Source organism: Vicia villosa, unplaced genomic scaffold, assembly GCF_029867415.1.
Source record: "Vicia villosa cultivar HV-30 ecotype Madison, WI unplaced genomic scaffold, Vvil1.0 ctg.001626F_1_1, whole genome shotgun sequence".
NCBI classification, from domain to species: Eukaryota; Viridiplantae; Streptophyta; class Magnoliopsida; order Fabales; family Fabaceae; genus Vicia; species Vicia villosa.
Window position 1 is genome coordinate 139,975 of NW_026705677.1, and position 20,696 is coordinate 160,670.

General features: G+C 32.4%; 2 protein-coding genes across 2 annotated transcripts; one reads left to right on the forward strand and one right to left on the reverse strand.

The window, feature by feature from the left end:
• The first annotated feature begins 1,254 nt into the window (after nt 1-1,254).
• Nucleotides 1,255-3,741, forward strand: LOC131636065 (probable CoA ligase CCL5). The gene is made up of 5 exons (XM_058906712.1): nt 1,255-2,495; nt 2,772-2,917; nt 2,990-3,057; nt 3,179-3,278; nt 3,555-3,741. Exons 1-5 carry the CDS (start codon nt 1,277-1,279, stop codon nt 3,666-3,668), a joined length of 1,647 nt encoding a protein of 548 aa, XP_058762695.1. The 5' UTR covers nt 1,255-1,276; the 3' UTR covers nt 3,669-3,741.
• Nucleotides 3,742-16,423: 12,682 nt separating this feature from the next.
• On the reverse strand, nt 16,424-20,363 carry LOC131636078 (nudix hydrolase 16, mitochondrial-like). The gene is made up of 4 exons (XM_058906725.1): nt 20,019-20,363; nt 18,673-18,781; nt 17,429-17,512; nt 16,424-16,943 (listed from the first exon to the last, which is right to left on the reverse strand). The coding sequence occupies exons 1-4, from the start codon at nt 20,087-20,089 to the stop codon at nt 16,698-16,700; spliced, it is 510 nt and encodes a 169-aa protein (XP_058762708.1). The 5' UTR covers nt 20,090-20,363; the 3' UTR covers nt 16,424-16,697.
• Between the last annotated feature and the right edge of the window lie 333 nt (nt 20,364-20,696).

Sequence of the window (20,696 nt, forward strand, 5' to 3'; positions counted from 1 at the left end):
AAAAACAACCCAAAGGAAATTGCAAAAGTGTCGGGCAGACACACTCTTGATTTGCTCGATTGGGTCCTAGGTCGCCCAACCCAAACCTATGTACATGGCCCATGTGATTTCATTAACATGTGGCATAGGAGGTGTCTTGGAGAATTCAATGTTGGGTCATAACAGTAAAAGAAGAAATCGTCCCTCTAATGGAAGATTCAGTCTTCCCTTACTCTCACGTACTCACTATGAAGTTAGGGAAAACTATTTCTCTCCCATTATGTGGCCCATAAGATTGTCTATAAAGATGCCTCTAGGGTTGAAAAGTATCATATAATTCACAGATTCAGTATGGAAAAACTCTAAAAAGTTGGATCATCATCTTCATTATATTTCATAAGTACAAGGTATTTCATCATCTTATTATAACTTTGTTTAATATAACAAATTTTAAAATATCTCTTAAATTTAAAACTATATTAAATAATTTTCATAAAATTCATTATTTATATATATATATATATATATAGATTAATTACTATGCACTGTTAGTGTAAAAATTTTTACCCAGTCAGTGAATCATAACCACCCACTAATACGAATTAATAAATAATTAAATTAAAAATAAAATATAATTTACAATCCAACATTCATATTCATTGACGGTGTAAAACTTCTTTACACGGTCAGTGCATTCCAATTAAACTCATATACACATATATATATATATATATATATATATATATATATATATATATATATATATATATATATATATATATATATATATATATATATATATATATATATATATATATATATATATATATATATTATAATTTTGACTACGTTTTTATCTTCAATAATATATATTTATATTAATATTAATAGATGTTAAATTTATCTTTTAATTTATAAAGAATAACTTTAAAATAATATTTATTATAATTTATTTTAAAAAGTCGTAAAAAAATTATTTAAAAAAAAAAAAATTTAAACATGCATTTATTTCGATTTCTAGAAAGTAATTTAAAATTTAGTCTTATCTTAACAATTTTAACCAATAACAAAACGATTTTGTATGACTTTTAATTTTTGTGTGGATTTATATATGGTTTTTATTTGAATTAAAATATTTATTCAAGTCAAACATTGAATTGAATGAATAACTATTTTACCTTAAAATTAATTAATTTATATATGCAACTCAATGTACAAATAATACATCTAGGACAAGCATTTAACAATACTAACAATTTACAAGAGAAGAGAATAGAGAAAGAAAAGAGAGATTCATATGGAGTTGCAGGGTGGTAGAATCGATCCAAAAAGTGGTTTTTGTAGCTCTAATTCAATCTTCTACAGCAAGAGACAACCCATCTCACTCCCTCCAAACCTCTCCTTAGACGCCACCACTTTCATCTCCTCCCATGCACATCACGGCCACACCGCCTTCATCGACGCCTCCACCGGCCGCCACTTCACCTACACAGAACTCTGGAGATCTGTTGAAGCTGTCACCTCCTCTCTCTCCAACATGGGAATCAAAAAAGGAGACGTTATTCTCCTTCTCTCTCCCAACTCCATCTACTTCCCTGTGGTGTGTCTCTCCGTCATGTCCCTCGGAGCCATCATTACCACCACCAACCCCCTCAACACAACACCGGAAATCGCAAAGCAGATCGCAGATTCCAAACCTGTTCTCGCCTTCACAATCCCCCTCTTGCTTTCGAAAGTTACCGCAGCTTCACCAACTCTTCCAATTATTCTCATGGATGTTGATGCAAACTTTTCATCATCATCATCATCAAATTCAATCACACTAGAGGAAATGATGAAAGAAGAACCTGAGTTGAGAAGTGCGAGGGAGCGAGTCAACCAGGATGACACAGCTACTCTACTCTACTCATCCGGAACTACCGGACCAAGCAAAGGAGTAGTATCTTCGCATAAGAATCTCATAGCGATGGTTCAAAATGTGTTAACTAGGTTTAGCAAACAAGAAGAAACATTCATTTGCACCGTTCCCATGTTTCACATATACGGTCTAGCGGTTTTCGCTACGGGGCTTCTAGCTCTAGGTTCAACCATTGTTATTCTCTCCAAATTCGAAATGCACGACATGCTTTCATCTATTGAGAAATTCAGAGTTGGTGTTCTACCGCTTGTGCCGCCGATACTGGTTGTTATGCTCAACAATGCAGACGCGATTAAGAGAAAGTACGATGTGAGTTCTCTTCATTCGGTGCTATGTGGCGGGGCTCCTTTGAGTAAGGAAGTTACGGAAGGGTTTATTGATAAGTACCCTAAGGTTGTCATTCGTCAGGGTTATGGTCTGACAGAATCGGCCGGAGTTGGGAGTTCGACTGACTGTTTGGAAGAGAGTCGGAAGTATGGAACGGCGGGGCTATTGTCTTGTTCTACTGAGGCTATGATCGTAGATACTGAAACTGGTGAACCACTTCCGGTTAACCGAACTGGAGAGCTTTGGCTCCGAGGTCCCACCATCATGAAAGGTTAGTAACTTACAACGAAATTTGATGCTAATCATGATTGTTAGGTTTGAAATATTGGTTGCCGTCACCGGTCACCTTGTGGTCACGTTGAAGTCTAATTGTGTTACGATGTGATTGGGTAGTTACAGTGTGAATTAACTATAATTTATTCTTTACTCACAAAAACTATGAATAATTGTATAATATTAGCATTTTCTGATATAGTTTTGTGGCGACAAGAGATATTTTTTGAAAACTTGTTGTTTTTAACTTACATGGAAGATATGGTAATGGCAGGTTATTTCAATAATGAAGAGGCAACTAAATCAACACTTACTTCAGATGGTTGGTTAAAAACTGGAGATGTTTGCTATTTTGATAGCGATGGATACTTATTTGTGGTTGATCGGTTGAAAGAGCTAATTAAATACAAAGGATATCAGGTTCTTATTTGTTTTTAGTTAGTTACTTCTTTGTAGCAAAATGAAATCTTATGTATTTTTTTAATGTTATAGGTCCCTCCAGCAGAATTAGAGGCTTTGTTGCTAACTCATCCTGCAATTTTAGATGCTGCTGTTATACCGTAAGAGGCTTTTCTCTTTCTTTTTCTTTAAATCGGAGAAACTGCCGCTAATTCTTCAAAAAAAAAATCTCTTAATTCATAATTAAATCATTTGAATATGTTGTTTGTATGTATATACCAGGTATCCTGAGGAGGCTGGACAATATCCAATGGCATATGTGGTCAGGAAGGATGGAAGTAACATATCAGGCAGCCAAATTATGGAATTTGTTGCAGGACAGGTTTGTTTGGAATAATAATTTTTTTTCTTCTTTTTTAAGCAAAAGAAATAATAAAATATTCTTTCTTTTTTATATGATAATGAATTAATGCTATTTGACTAGAATTTTTAAGTAAAATGAATATTTTTAATTGAAATACAATTTTTTAATCTTGTCAAAAAAAATTATAAATAACCCATAACAAATTTACATTAAAAATATTATATTAATGGAATATTTTTAACTAATGTTATTATGCTCCTATCAAAACGTTAACACATTGTGGGATATATGCAGGTGGCTCCATATAAAAAAATTCGAAAAGTGGCATTCATATCTTCCATACCCAAAAATCCATCTGGCAAAATTCTTCGCAAGGATCTCATCAAGCTTGCAACATCTAAACTTTAAAGAGATGAACTTTTAAATAATAAGTGACGAATCCATTTAACTATTTATTTGTTATTTATGTCACAAAACGGCAATAGGGTGTGCTTCATTTTGAAATTATACAAACTAATTTTGATTTAATTAATTTTAAATAGACATAAATTGAAGAATAAATTTAAATATAGATGTTTTGATATTTATTTATTGATTTCCATTTTTTGTAGTGTATAAATTTCTAGTTGAGCATGAGCAATGCATTATCACTATAGGGCTGCTATTTTGACACTGAAGTTCCAACACTGTATCTCTACACCGTCTAAAATACACCCTAGACATGCTTTAGTTGTGTCAGAAAAAATAAAAAATTATTATTAAACATCATAGAAAAAAATAAAACCGTATAAAATACGGTGTAAGTGTTACAAATTAGTATAAAAATATTATTTCTCTTATCACTATTGCATTGTCTCGTATACAATATTTATGTGGCGTTTATTATGAGAAGTATGTGAAATCAAGCCTCTCCATTCATTTAGTTTTGATGAAGACAAATTGATTATCAAAGGCTTATAGCAAAAAGAATGGATAAAGCATCAAGTTTTTTAAAGCAATATTTGAAGACATTTGGAGCTTAAGCATTATAGGTATAAACATGTTTTTATCTTGATAATATAGTGCTCAAAACTCATTTTTTATTGCATGCGTTCATTGAGTCTTACCCCTAAAAAATTTGGCCTATTGGAAGCTTTAAAATTAAAGTAAACCTTTTTTTCCAGCGTAAACCGTTACGGTTTTAGGCGTAACCGGATAGGGTCACGCAGCCAGCCCCTGGAAGTGTTTTTTTCTCTCAGCATAACCCGTTACGTAACCGGTTACAAAAATGTGTTTTTCAAATTTTTAGCTGCAACGGTACAGAGTAACCGGTTACGACCATTCTCGTAACCCGTTACGTACTGAACCAGTGCCTTGTTTCATTTTAAATTTGTCCCAAACGAATTTATCTTTCAAACTTTCAACCATTGCATTGTTCTATTAAAATGCAACCATTCTATGAGGCATATAGTCATCTAAAAATACCATGCATATCATATTTCATTGCCTCACCTCTTTCATTACAATTTACCACCTTTTTGTCATATATTTTCATACAAGTGTTTCATACTTGAACTTTCATTGAAACTTTTTCTGCACATTGTTAGAAAAGTTTCTCATTCATACATAAACACTTGAGCACTATTATATCATTGTACATTGTCTTACTTGAAAGAGAAGATCAATCCTAGTGATTGATATATGTTCATCAACATTACTACTCAAATTACACTTAGAATTATATCTTATTTTTTCAGGATTGTTGAAAATAGGATTGTATTGACTTGCTATCCAGGATTGTTGGATGCAAGGGTTATTTGATTAAGGAGAGGATTGTTCTCTTAATCATTTGGATTGATCAAGGAGAGGATTGTTCTCTTGATCATTTGTTAGCCAATCACAAGAGGATTGTTCTTGTGGATTGCATAGGCTATTGTAAGGTGCTTATATTAGTAAAAATATCTTTCATGTTGAAAGGGGACTGGAGTACTCTCGGACTGTGAGGGGAACCAGTATATATCACCGTGTCATTTATTTTTCTGCACTTTACATTATTCATAACATCATCATAACCAGAAAAGAAAGTAACACATTTCCAAACCGGATAAAATTTTAAAGTACCTAATTTACCCCCCTCTTAGGCGCACTCTTGAACTTACAATTGGCATCAGAGCAGGTTATAGGTAACATGTTCCTAAAAGATACCGATGGCTTCCGCAAATCAAGATCCGGTTTTTAGAGACGGTGGTAGCAACAACAAACCTCCATTGTTCTGTGCACAATACTTCGACTTTTGGAAAATTCGTATGAAGGCTCACTTAGAAGCACAAGGAGAAGTATGGGAGGCTGTCATAGAAGGTCCTTTTGTTCCTACAATTGTTGTCGATGGCGTTGCATCAGATAAACCTAAAGTCTCATGGAATAACGACGATAAGAGAATAGTTCTTGCTGACAAAAGGGCTATCAATCTTCTTCAAGGAGCACTTAGCATGGACGAATTTTTTCGTGTTTCGGCATGTACAACGGCTAAGCAAATATGGGATACGTTAGTAGAAACTCATGAAGGAACCGTTGAAGTTAAGAGATCTCGATTAAATACTTTAAGTCAAGAATATGAATTATTTAGAATGCAGCCCGGAGAATCCATCCTTGATTTACAAAAAGGATTCGTTCACTTAATAAATCATTTATGTGCTCTTGGAAAGAAAGTCTCTACTGAGGAACAAAATCTAAAGGTGCTTAGATCTTTAACCAGAGAATGGCAACCGAAAGTAACGGTAATATCTGAGAATAAGAATCTATCTAGAATGACTTCAGCAACATTGTTCGATAAACTTCAAGAATATGAAACGGAACTTGGAAGATTGGAGAAGCATGAAATTCAAGTAAAAGATTCAAAAGACATTGTCTTAAAAACAAAAGTCAAACATCATGATAGCAATCAAGAGGATGAATCCACTAGTGAAGAAGATAATGAGTTTATCAAAAAGTTTGAAAATTTTCTAAGAAAAGAAAGGAAAAAGGAGATCATTAAAGGGGAAGCACCAACAAGGAAGGTTAAATGCTTTGAATGTGGAGAAAAAGGACATGTCAAAAGTGAATTCCCTACACTTGAAATGAAGAATAAATACTTCAAGAGAAAGGACAAAAGGCCAAATAAAGCATGTTTATCATGGGATGACAATGAAGTAAGTTCATCTTCTGATTCCAAAAGCAAAGAATATGCAAATCTAGAATTCATGGCTTCGCACCATTCCGATGATGAAAACGATGAGGTTAGTAATGAATTTTCCATTTATGATAATGATGTACAAGGTTCCATAAATGAACTCTTGAATGAATGTAAAATGTTATATAGAACCGTATCAACACAAGAGAAACAAATCAAGTCTCTTGAAGAGAAAATTGATACTATGCAAAAAGATTTCGAAGTTGAAAAGAAACAATATGTTGATAAAGAAAAACAAAAGTCTACATGGAATAATTTTGAATCACTTTCCTTTCAAATTGTCCAATTAAAGAGAGTCTTTGAAAGATATGAAAAAGGAAAAATTGGTTTAGAGGGTGTCCTTAGGCAACAAAGATATTCCATTGATAAAAGTGGGCTAGATTATTCAAAGTTCTCAAAACCAAGTACTAACAAAACCAATTTTGTTAAGGCTAGTGACCAAACTTCCCAAGAAAAAGTTAACAAGCCTAAAGTGTTTCATCACCATCCTGAGAAAATATTTCCTAAAAAGAAACCTTATGTTCCTAGATATAGAAGTAATTTTGTTCCTACATGTTTTTATTGTGGTATAAGTGGTCATACACCTAATGCTTGCTACGTTAGAAACTTTAGTGTGACAAGTGGTCATTATGTGTGGGTTAAGAAAGGAACTAACTATGATGGACCCAAAGCATATTGGGTACCAAATCAAACTTAATTTTGTTTTGTAGGTTTGCTTGGGGACCACCTAAAATCTATGGTGTTTTTGGCAAGAGGTGGTTCTAAGCATTTGATGGAAGATTTAAACTAACTTTCAAATCTAATTCTAAAGTCCAAGTGTGATTTCACATATGGGAAATACCTTAAAGGAATAACTCTTGGCATTGGAAAAGTTGGAGCACTAACTTTCACATCCATTGAATATGTACTTTATGTTGAAAGACTGAAGCATAATCGTCTAAGTATAAGTCAACTTTGTGACAAAGGCTTCTAAATCATATTCAACAAAGATGAATGCTTTGATGAAGTCACTCATGAGTTAAAACTCATAGGTAAAAATTATTTTTACTTTAATAAATTTTATATTTCAAGACTTTTTCCATCCTTTTTGCTAATGACAAAGGGGGAGAAGAATCTATGTATTGTGTATGTATTTCTCTAACATTTTGCACCAAGCTTAAAATGTCAAAAACTCCCAATCATGGATCAAGGGGGAGCATTGATCAAGGGGGAGTTATCATTGTTAAGGGGAGCATAGATCATCAAGCTTTCAATGGTTTGTCATCATCAAAAAGGGAGAGAATGTGAAATCAAGCCTCTCCATTCATTTAGTTTTGATGAAGACAAATTGATTATCAAAGGCTCATAGCAAAAAGAATGGATAAAGCATCAAGTTTTTTAAAACAATATTTGAAGACATTTGGAGCTTAAGCATTATAGGTATAAACATGTTTTTATCTTGATAATATAGTGCTCAAAACTCATTTTTTATTGCATGCGTTCATTGAGTCTTACCCCTAAAAAATTTGGCCTATTGGAAGCTTTAAAATTAAAGTAAACCTTTTTTTTTCCAGCATAACCCGTTACGGTTTTAGGCGTAACGGGATACGGTCACGCAGCCAGCCCTTGGAAGTGTTTTTTTTCTCTCAACGTAACCTGTTACGTAACCGGTTACAGAAACAGCGTAACCCGTTACGTAACCGGTTACAAAAACGTGTTTTTCAAATTTTTAGCTGCAACGGTACAGAGTAACCGGTTACGACCATTCTCGTAACCCGTTACGTACTGAACCAGTGCCTTGTTTCATTTTAAATTTGTCCCAAACGAATTTATCTTTCAAACTTTCAACCATTGCATTGTTCTATTAAAATGCAACCATTCTATGAGGCATATAGTCATCTAAAAATACCATGCATATCATATTTCATTGCCTCACCTCTTTCATTACAATTTACCACCTTTTTGTCATATATTTTCATACAAGTGTTTCATACTTGAACTTTCATTGAAACTTTTTCTACACATTGTTAGAAAAGTTTCTCATTCATACATAAACACTTGAGCACTATTATATCATTGTACATTGTCTTGCTTGAAAGAGAAGATCAATCCTAGTGATTGATATATGTTCATCAACATTACTACTCAAATTATACTTAGAATTATATCTTATTTTTCAGGATTGTTGAAAATAGGATTGTATTGACTTGCTATCCAGGATTGTTGGATGCAAGGGTTATTTGATTAAGGAGAGGATTGTTCTCTTAATCATTTGGATTGATCAAGGAGAGGATTGTTCTCTTGATCATTTGTTAGTCAATCACAAGAGGATTGTTCTTGTGGATTGCATAGGCTATTGTAAGGTGTTTACATTAGTAAAAATCTCTTTCATGTTGAAATGGGACTGGAGTATTCTCGGACTGTGAGGGGAACCAGTATATATCGCCGTGTCATTTATTTTTCTGCACTTTACATTATTCATAACATCATCATAACCAGAAAAGAAAGTAACACATTTCCAAACCGGATAAAATTTTAAAGTACCTAATTCACCCCCCTCTTAGGCACACTCTTGAACTTACAAAGTATGATGTGACGTAAAAGACTTATTGTTGTCTGATTGGCTTGTGATCAGATTATTTAGAAAGAACTAGTAAGATACCCGTGCTTCCGACGGGTAAATTTATTTATTATTTTATGAAATTTAATTAGATACGTATAAATCTAAAATAAACAATTTAATTATAAATGAAAAATATCATATAAATTTAACTATATTAAATAATTATATAAAAAAGAATCTGTAAGATGAAGGTAAAAAAAAGAAATTTTAACATTTAAAAATGAAAATTCTCTCTCAATTTATAGTAATTGTTGATTAAAACAAAATAGATTCTTTGTTGATAATGACCCATATATAAAAAATTTATTTGATGCAATATAAAATATATTTAAATACAAATGTAAAATGAACAATAATCATATGAATTTAATTGTATTAAATAATCATTAAAAAAATCGTGAATGAAGAAAGAAAAAAATTAAAAATAAGGATATTATCTCTCTAATAAAAACAATGATTGATTAAAATAAAATAAGTATTGTGTTAATAGTGACCCGAGAGATTACAATATTTTGAATTTTATTAAAATTAAAAAATAAATTATTTTTTAGAGATGATTAATAAATAGAGAAAAAAATTAAAATAAAAGTAAGAAAGTGTGGGAAGAAAATTTGAGAGAAATTTGAAATTTTAATTAAGATAGAGAAAGTGTGTGATGATCGATTAAAATAAATTAAATATTGTATTGATAGTGACCCATGAGATAAATAAATATTTAATTTTATCAAAATTAAAAAAATATATTATTAATATTTTTTGTGATTAAATAGAAAATAATTAAAATGAAAGTAAGAAAATGTGGGAAAATGAAATGTGAAAAAATTTTAAGACAGCGAAGAAGTGTGTTGGGGAGAAAAAGTTGGTTATTGAAAAGTTAAAAAGTTGGACCAATAAGAGACCAACAATTGGCGTTTGGTTATTGAAAAAGTGGTATGTTATTTTGTTAGTTACGGAATTGCCCTTTTTATGTGTAAAGAGCTTTTTAGCAAATGGCATATTAGTCAGATTAGTTAATCTCTTTGTAATGGTTTGTATAGAGTTTTTTAGCAAAGGGCATATTAGTCAAATTGGTCAATCTCTTTGTAATAGTTTGTATGATTAAAATGAAAGTAAGAAAGTGTGGGAAAACGAAATGTGAAAGAAATTTGAAATTTTAAGTAAGAGAGAGAGAGAGAAGAAGTGTGTTGGGGAGAAAAAGTTGGTTATTGAAAAGTTAAAAAGTTGGACCAATGAGAGACCAACAATTGGCGCTTGGTTATTGAAAAGTTGAAAAAGTAGTATGTTATTTTGTTAGTTATGGAATTGTCTTTTTTTATGTGTAAAGAGTTTTTTAGCAAACGACATATTAGTCAGATTGGTAAATCTCTTTGTAATGGTTTGTATAGTAGATGTAATTTTTTTTTAAAAAAAAACATTCTCATTTCACTCTTAGGTACATCACACTCCTCTAAAAATTTAAAAATAATTTAATGTATTCGGAGATGCACTCTCTTAAAATGTTGTAATCCTGGGTGAAAATCCGAGTTGACTTGATTCAGATTCGGGTGTCACCTGATATTTCGGGTGCGGGTTTGGATAGTGTGAAACCCGCACCCGAAACCACACTGAAATTACATAAGTGCCCCTAAATATATATAAGTGTAACAAATTTTATGGAAAGTTTTAGAGTTTAATTTAAATTTAAATGTTGATGGAAAATTGTAATGTTGATGTTGGAAAGTTGTAGTAAAATTGATGGAAAATTATAACGTTGTTGTTGGAAAGTTGTAAGAAAATTGATGGAAATTTTCAATGTTGATGTTGTATTTTATGTGTTTTGCTGCGGGTTCGGGTGAAAAAATCCGAACCCAGCGAGTGTGGGCGTGGGTGTTATTTTTCCACTCGAATAGTCTTTGGGCGTGGGTGTTATTTTGCCACTCGAATAGCCTTTGGGTTTGGGTTTGGGTTCGATTTCGGGTGAGTGTTTGGATAGCGTGAAACCCGCACCCGACCCTACCCGTCGTCATCCCTATTTTGTAGTAAAGGTATGTCATCTAATTTTTTTCTATTCTTGTATTTATCTCCAGAGATGCATTTTCAGACAAATTTTTTGAGCAAAATAGGGATAGCTCACTAAAATGTTAAAACGTGTGTATAGAATGTGCGTTCCGAGATGCATCTCTAAATATTAAGAACATTTGTTATTTTCACTGTGATGTGAGAGCACTCTCTAAGGGTGGGAAAAGTAACCCCTTTTTTATGGGTGGAATGTTTTTTCTAAGGCTAGGTATGCATGGTTATATGGTTATAACCTATATTTAACCTATAGGATGTGACACCATTGAGACATGAGATTCATTTCCACTGTCATTTATCTAACATAGTCAAGTTAAGCAAGCAAAAATTCTAAACTCACAAACCTAATCTCCCTTTATGTTTGTAAAAATTAGACCATTTTGACCTAAAGAATCTTAGAATTTCCTTTCACTCCACCCCAAAAAATCTTCTTTAAATCCTAATTATCTTCTTCTAAACCATAAAAAAAAATCTTAAAAAGATAAGAAGAAAATCAGGATAGAATTAAGAACCAGCTTGAGTAAGTAGATCCTCCCCCCTCCCCCTCTCCTAAACTCAATATTTATTAAAAACTTTATCACATACCTACACATCATTGGGAGCATCAAAAGGCCATTGAAGATTTAGGGTGCATTTGATTTGATAAAAATGAGGTACTGGACATGACAACTTTTTTGTACTTTGTTTGATACAGAAAGTAATCATGGTATTGGATAAAACATATGGTAAAGGACTAGACAAAACCATGAATTCTTATCATCCACTAAACGATAGAACAACTTTTTGTTCCAAGCACAAATTATCAACAAAAAAAATTCAAAATACAATTTTTTTTACTCTCTCTTTCTCATTATTTAATATTTTTAATTATAAATATAATATTAATATTTTATATATTAATAAAGAATATTACAATAAAAATTATATTCTTTTTATTCGACTCATCAACATATCAAACAAAGTAGAAAATAAAAAAATTTATTTATCATTTTTCTTCTCTTTTCAATTTTTAATAATTTGATTCATAAATATCAATATTTTATATATCAATAAAAAATAGTATAGTAAAACTAGACTACTTTTCAATTGTGGATGGCCTGCCACAAAAGATTGGCCACGAAAATTAGACTCCACAAGTGGGGTATGATTTATAACACCAGTTGTAGTTTCTGTAGTGCAGAGGAGAGCCAAAGTCACCTTTTGTTTGAATGTAAAGAAGTGAAAACTATCTAGGAAAGAGTTTTAAATTGGATACAGGTTAAACACGAGCCACTTGAATGGGAACAAGAGCTGATATGGATTGTGAAGATGAGCAAAGGTAAAAATAGACAAGTTGCTATACTAAAGCTGGCTGCCACATAATGCATTTATGAAGTGTGGAGGTATAGAAATAACAAAAAAAATGGAAATCATATACATAATAGGAATGTTGAAGATATTATCATAGATATGATAGTGTATAGGGGTTGGCATAACAGGAAGACTAGAGATTACCTAACGAAATTAATGATTAATTAGCCATATGGTTTTTGTTTATTGATTGATTGTTTTGGGCAGGATCCGGGCGTTTGCCTTGTATAGCTTGTTTTTGAATTAATCAAAGTATACATTGATTCAAAAAAAATAGTACAGTAAAACTTATATTATTTTGTCTGCTGCATAAACATATTAAATAGAGTCGAGTAAAAAAAGTTATCACTTCATATTTTTTTCTCCTTACTATTTAATATTTTGATTCATAAATAATAATATTTTATACATCAATAAATAGTATTATAGTAAAAATTATATTATTTTGTCTAGTGCATAGACATATCAAGTAAAATTGGAAAAAATATTGTCTAGTGCATTAAAATCAAACATAGTACTACACAAAAAGTTATCTTGTACTAATTGTTTAGTATTGTTTTGTTCGGTCCTTCTTATTTTACAAATCAAATGCACCCTTATTGTGACAATATTGCAGTTGTGTTCTACTCCTACAATAAGATTCCTACAAAGTCAAATTTTATTAATATTAAGTATCTTGTTTTGAAAGAAAGAGTTCGGTAGAAATAAATATTAATAGAACATATAGGGACAGACTTAATGTTAGGTGATCCAATAACCAAAGGTTCGACACCTAAGAATTTTCATAGGCATGTTGCTCATATGGGGTGAGAGTTGTTGTTATGATGGGGACGATGGTGTCTTCTTTGTAATTCTTGAACTCGACGATTATAAACCGACTTAACAGGATCATCCTCCAGGATAACTCTCGAGTAACCGCATTGCAAAACCTCTAGAATTTGGTACGAGATATGTTGTTGGTTGGAAACTAACATAACATTTTAAAATGATACCGAGGAGGGTTGGTTTGACACTAACACAACATTTCAAAATGATATCGAGACGCACTTAGACTAATTTGAAGGTCTAAGTAGAAGGGCAATTTAAACTTTTTTGGAATGAGTGTGATTCAGAGTGTTTGTGTTCAAATAATTTTGGGGAATTTATTATCTCATTCTATGAGGTGGAAAAAAAACCTTATAGAAATTTGAAAATGTTCATCAATTTTCATAGAGGTATTTTCATATGCATCTTTTGCATAACTCAACAACACAAAATTAGTGTCACATCATTGCAAAACAAAATTTAAAAATAATTTAATTTCGGAGATGTATCTCAATGACATTCAATGCCTTGTCACTTTGTATATTTATTTTATTTAAAAATCAATCAATATTTTAAATATATTTTAACACAACTAGTGTCACACCTAAGAATTTTCATGGGCATGTTGCTCATTTGGGTCTTGATTTTTAGATTTCCTTATATTAGTGAGTATTTTTCTTATTTTTCTACGTTTTATACTTTTGTTTTGTTTTGGTACAAATTTTATGTTATGTTTTATTTTCTGCATAAATAAAAACTTATGAGGTACTATTTTATAACAATATCAAGTTTTTTTGTTTTGTGCAAATATTGAAATTTTGAATTGCACTTGAGAAACTTCAATTTGATCTCAATAAAGACTTCAATATGATCAATTGAAAATATGCATGATTTACAGATCACCTTGCGTGAAATTTCTATGTCACTCATCAATATCGATCTATGTCATCGAGTGCATTGATCTGGTGATCGTCGAGGTTCCGTCATGTTATACGTCAATGACGACACCTGCGGTGGTCCCATTATTGATGTATGAGGTTGACCAGATTGTAAAGTTGAAATCTAAGAATAAATGAATTCGGATGCACGCCTAAAGAACTATGATATAACAATTAAAATATATTGTCCAAGTGGGAGATTGTGGCAATATTTTTTATATACTAAATTATTGTTTTAATATTTTAATAATTATTATGTAAGTATATATTCATTTTAGTTTAATTAACTATTTTATCAAATTAAGTGATTTAATCTATTAAGTGATAAAAAATAAAGTCAAAAGGCTAGTTAAATTTTTAATTAGAAGTTAATTTGGTATGGAATTAAATATGAGGGGATTTCACGATGGTCCATTTTGGAATGATAGAAACTCTAATTGGCCATCACCTTGTATATATGCTATATATGGTCTATCTCATCCATACACAAGCATATTATTCTGGATCGGCCAAAGATCCAAATGAGTGAGGCCCAATTCATCTCAAATTCATTCCATTTGACCTAAAGTATAAAATCAGTTCGCATGCTAAGAGAAAGGTATAATATCTGATTTATACTTTTCACTATATTCATCTTGAATCTTGAACTAACTTGGACGTTGGAGTGCTAACAATGCAGGTTCATCCCGCGCCACTTTAAAGGAGATTTGGGCCACTGTACAAGATCATTAGTTATTCAACTACATCTATTTATGGTTTCCAAACTGAACCAGGGCATCTATTTATACCTCCCCGAACAAAACAAATATTATTTATTACCTCCCCGAACAAAACAAATATTATTTATTCTCCCATCTTAAGAGTATTCAAGAAATTAGGAGTACCAGTTGAGGAAGAATCACACAATTCTTCAAGTGTTTGTTGCTCGTCCTTACATGCTCGTTTGACTATTTCCTTTATGCTTGTTAAAATTTGATGAACATGTACATGTAAATAATTATTAATGACTTAATTAGTATTACAATAAATTCATTGAAGTTTTTTCAATTATTCCTCATCAAAGTCTTCTTTCCCTCTAGTAGTTTTTGTTTCCCATAGTCCAAGATCGATGAACTTTCAACTTGTTTTGCATATACTAGATTGCATAGTTTGTCTAGCAAGCAAAGAGTCTCTCATAGACTCTTGGTTTTTTATTCTCGTCTCCGGAGTAGGAATCCTCTCCCAACAATTTTACCAAAGTATCAATCCTTGGATGGCTTTATGGGTGATGTTTGGGTTTTCTCTTATCGATTCATGTAAACAAGGAGGTCTCTTGAATGACAACCTTTGGGTGGTGTACGAATATCGTCTCCACAATCTCAGTCATGTGGATGAGTTGTTGTTACGATGGGGACGATGGTGCCTTCTTGGTAATTCTTAAACTCTTGACGACTATGAACCAACTTAACTGGAGCATCCTCCAGGATAACTCTCGAGTAACCACATTGCAAAACCTCTAGGATTTGGTACGAGATATGTTGTTGGTTGGAAACTAACATAACATTTTAAAATGATATCGAGGCGTGTTGGTTTGACACTAACACAACATTTCAAAATGATATCGAGACACCTAGACCAATTTGAAGGTATAACTAGTAGGGCAATTTGAACTTTTTTGGAATGAGTGATTTAGAGTGTACCAATTTGAAGGTGTAACTAGTAAGGCTATTAGAACTTTTTTGGAATGAGTAATTTAGAGTGTTTGTGTTCAAATAATTTTGGGGAATTTCTTATCTCATCCTATAAGGTGGAAAAAAAGGTGAATTATAAAATGAGGGAGCAATTAAGTCCTCACCAGTATACTACTAATAATATATCATTAGATCTTCTAAAATAATCTAACGGTTCAGATGTGTTAAAATAAAAATGGTAACACCTAATTCTCTTTCTACCTTTTAACAAAAGTCTCCCCCTCCCTTCAAAACTTACATAGCGCCTTTGTATTAACCTACATGTTTGTACCAATGTTTTCTAACCAGTTCAATATTAGCACTCCTGTATATATAAATAATCCAAGTACACTATTTGCTTATATCTGTAGCGCCTTTTTGTTAGAAGAAAAAAAGTAGCATTGAGTTACTTCATTTCATTTCAATTTTCATGCATGGAGCAGTCACGATGAAGAAATATGCCTTTATTACCTCTGGCTTTGTATGAGTCAATCATAATCAACATCAATATCTAGTAAATCAAACATTATAGGTGTACACACAGATACAAACTAAAAGAACAATAATGTCATCAATATTGAATGTCATGAATTACTCTGAATCTAAAGAATCAGAGATCATTCCGCAGACCTGAAACAATAACTAAGCAATTCTGATCAAACTTATAGTACTTCCTAAAGTAACTACCCCAACAAATGTATTTTTATCAAATATCAATCCCCTAAAAATAAATTGTCAGCAATCAGTCTAATATCAGGTAAATCCTTTCGTTCAAACCACAAACTTTTCCTCGTGCCATTTGCAGAAGCGTTCCAGAGCGTCCCTCATCCACGCATGTCGAAGGCTTCCAAGTGCATCGGATACAGCCAACCAACTCCTATTTCTGGTATCTTGCTCAGGCCACAGCTCAAGTTCCTCCTTGACAAACAAAGCGAACATTGCTGCTTTACACAATCCTTCTGGACTGAACTCATCTTGGTGGGTCTTACTCCTAAACTCATAGCATCCAAGACAATCCTGACACCATATAACCACAAGTTTCAGTCATTGGTTTGCAAGTATACATCCAAATAACAAGATCAGTATGGAAATGTAGCAATATTAATCAACCCTTTTACAATAAAATAACTAAATCAGAGTATGTTTCAACTTTCAAGGGACAGCAGTAAAAGAGTGAAAGAATCAAAATGCATGCCAAGACAAATAGATAATTCCAAAAACATGTAATACCACTGACTTTTGCTCACATCTGAAATAAATGCTGGAAAGAACTTAAGAAGTGATAATATTCCAAGATATTTTAAGTGTTAATGTGTCTTCTTCTACTTTCAGATCCAAGCAAAGTTGATAAAACACCATTGCAAATATCAACAGTGATCAATTTACAGCAACATGAGAAGATGATCATCAAAACATTCAGACTCTTAAATGCATCATGATATTACAGAAGTTCAAAAGCATTATTGCAGAAGCTCGAAAGTTATTAAATTCACATTTCTCACCATTAGATCACCTCGAACTCCTGCTTCTTCTATAGCTTCTCTTACAGCAGCCTCTTCAACAGTTTCATCATTCTCCCAACCTCCCTTTAATGGGAAAACATCATAACAATCAGAAAACAGTGCACAACTGTTCTCAACCAGATTAAGTTACAAAACATTGCATAAATGAAAAGCAGCAAACATTTTAAACGGACACTTAAACTGCACTTGATTGTGCAAAATAATTTTTGAAAGTATCATATGCAATTCAATAAAGGTATCTGGTCAATAGATTCAGTATAGGTTTTTAACAAAAGTTTACAATACATTTGATTTATTCATATGGCTCCTGATATGTATAACAATTCAATTGTCCGGTACAAGGGTAGTATTGTGAACAGAATCCAGTGATTTTTCCATCTCATGACAAGCAAAGACAAAAAAAAAATTGAACTAAGTTAACATGTATTCAGAACAGAAAATGGTCAATAGGTTAATAAAGCCCCCACATTTTATACACTGGGTATATGAGATGAGCAGTTCTGGAATTATTTGAGCTTAAAGCATTGAATACATGATGAAGCTATTTTGTTACCTAAAAAAACAAGTTCGAGTTTGAAGTCCGGTTCGACTATATTGAGGCTCAAGCATTAGAGGGTTGACATACGTAAAGTAGCCCGTGTATGTGTAAATTAGTATATTATAGTCATCTTTACAAGATTTCATTCTCTAACCTAGGTCATCTTTATGGATACAAAGCTAATTTTTATTTTACTTCATCTTCTAGAGAGGATTCCCACAATCCATTATCACCAACATCAGTCAATTCCAAGAAAAGAGCTATAGTACAAAAACAACTTAATGCAATTGATATTCTCTTTCTAATAACTCACAGGTAGCAGGATCAAGGGAGAAATTTCATTTAGTTCTTTGGAGCGATTCATCCCATAGGAAATGAATCCATAGAGTTAGTAAAACCAGTTACCTTATAAGAGTACAAAACATATTCTGGTAATGGATTGCTAATATACATTTTCCCTTCATCCCAAAAAACCATTATTATTAGTATAAAGAGGGAGAAGAACAGTCAATGTCAGTTTCAAAATTTTCCAATACAATGACTGAAAAGAACAAACTGTTGGCTTTGCAAAATACAAATTCAGAGCAAATTAAAATATCATAGTTATCAATGTATAGCATAAACTAATAACAACCATAACAATACCCAAACAGGTTTAAGAAGTGTCACTTCAAACGTTATATACCTTTGGAAACAAAAGACCTGGCCCACTAGGCGAATTAATCAGAAGCACTTCAACAATCTTCTCAGAACTAGAGTCGTCTTCACAACTTTTATACCTAAAGGGAACACACCTGCAACCCAATTGACATCTTCAAAACAGAACTTGAAGGGTATTATATATCCAAAACAAGTATTATGTTAAAAAAAAAAATGTAAACATCAAGCAATCCCTATCTGAAAATATATGCTATCATAATAAAAGCTGGTTAATTGGAAGGCTAATCAAATTCCATTTGTAGAGTCACTTTGCAAATCAATCAAATCAATAATTCATAAAAATATACAATTTCCCGTCATTTACTATTTATCATCTGCATACAGCCTTTTGAAGTCAAATACTAAACAGTTGGCTTATCCGAGTTATAATCGGCAACGCAACAAACAAGAGGTGAACTTAAAGCCGTCAAGATTACTCAAAAACCAGAGGGTTAAAATTACATTTGATTAAAAATCCCAAAATAAAATTACATTTAACTAAGCCAAGAAAATTATTTGGAAGGACGGTTGAGAATGAAAAATATAACATATAATCTTTAAGATCGCAAGTCACAACATTCAACTGAACTTTCCAAGTGTTGTCAAAATGCATAAGCAAAGTCAAGTCATAAATTTCAACTCTAAGTCACCAAAGTAGTAATTGGGAATATATTTCAAAAGTCAAGATAACATAATCAACAAAATTTCTTAGTATACATAACAAGCGCAGAAAGCCAATCACATCTCCTATCACAAATTATTGATATGTTCAAAAGAAGAAAGGAAAAAGATTACAATTAAATAAAACCAATAACAATTCTTTATAAATAACACTGTGCTTCATAGATGACCATACATAGCACATACTTATATTATCATCAAAATAATTTCATAAATACACACAAGTACATCAAAAAATGCCTAACACATGAAAGGGCATGAACAAATATTAATATTACATATTATCAAAATTTATTTTTTTTCCTTAATTTTAATGTACATCAAAAAATGCCTTCAACAGATAATTGGCTTTCATAAGTGCGCCCTAAAAAAGCCATAACAGAGACATACATCAACATCAAGAAACCATCTACCTCAACCAACAAATAAAATAGTACCAAAACATCACCATCAACAAGACCAAATCGTAATTTCCCAAACACCAAAACCAAACAAACAAACCTTTCCTCCAGAAAACGACAATTTCTCCTTTACACAACAATTTTAATCATTATAATTATTAGATAAATTCACTGCAGAAACTATAAAACAAAAAGTTAACAACAAATTAATAAATAAAAGGGATAGGAATGAAGGGGAAAATCACATTACCCAGCAACAAGACGATAACCGTCCTCATAGCGTTGCTGATGCCGACCCGTACGAGCAACCAAATCAGACATGATAGAAACAAACAAAAAAATTGAATCAGAACAATGTAGCAGTTTCTTTCGCCATTGGAATTGAAATCGAAATGATAAAGAGGCGCGCGAATCACGAAACTGTTATCGCCCGCACTCGATTACGATCCCAACAACGAACACATTTTGGTTTTTAGGGTTTGGTTTTGAGGGAAAGGGGAAATGAAGAAATGGGTGATAATAAAGGGTAAGGTATAGAGAGAGAGAATCGAAGGAAATGAAAAAAAGAGAGAAAGAAGAAGCGGTTAGAACGGATCAAATAAATGGGTCAAAGTCACGTGGATTGTGGTCAACATGTGAGGCGTTTGGAGATATTGGATGGAAGTGGTTTTCTGTGGATGACGCACACGGTATTATAGTGGAGTGGCCAATTGTGTGGTGACACGTGGGGATGTTTTTTTTGTTGAATGGGAACGGAGGAAGGTGATTGGGGAGTGTATGCGGTGGGAGCTTTGTTGGTGAAGTAATGGATTACGGAGCATCATGGGCCGGCCCAAAGAACTGGCGAGTCTGGTCCATCCTTCATTCATGTGTTACGGGCTTCCTAAAAGTAAAAGTTGGAGATTTTATTCTTGTACCCCTAGCTGGC

Bases quoted from the DNA above. Each gene is read 5' to 3' on its own strand.
- LOC131636065 (XM_058906712.1), top strand. From the start codon at position 1,277: ATGGAGTTGCAGGGTGGTAGAATCGATCCAAAAAGTGGTTTTTGTAGC. The intron at 3,058-3,178 runs GTAAGAGGCTTT...TGTATATACCAG, and splicing joins TTAGATGCTGCTGTTATACC to GTATCCTGAGGAGGCTGGAC. The intron at 3,279-3,554 runs GTTTGTTTGGAA...GGATATATGCAG, and splicing joins TGGAATTTGTTGCAGGACAG to GTGGCTCCATATAAAAAAAT.
- LOC131636078 (XM_058906725.1), bottom strand. From the start codon at position 20,089: ATGTCTGATTTGGTTGCTCGTACGGGTCGGCATCAGCAACGCTATGAG. The intron at 18,782-20,018 runs GTAATGTGATTT...ATTGGGTTGCAG, and splicing joins GGTTATCGTCTTGTTGCTGG to GTGTGTTCCCTTTAGGTATA. The intron at 17,513-18,672 runs GTATATAACGTT...TTCCCATTAAAG, and splicing joins CAGGTCTTTTGTTTCCAAAG to GGAGGTTGGGAGAATGATGA.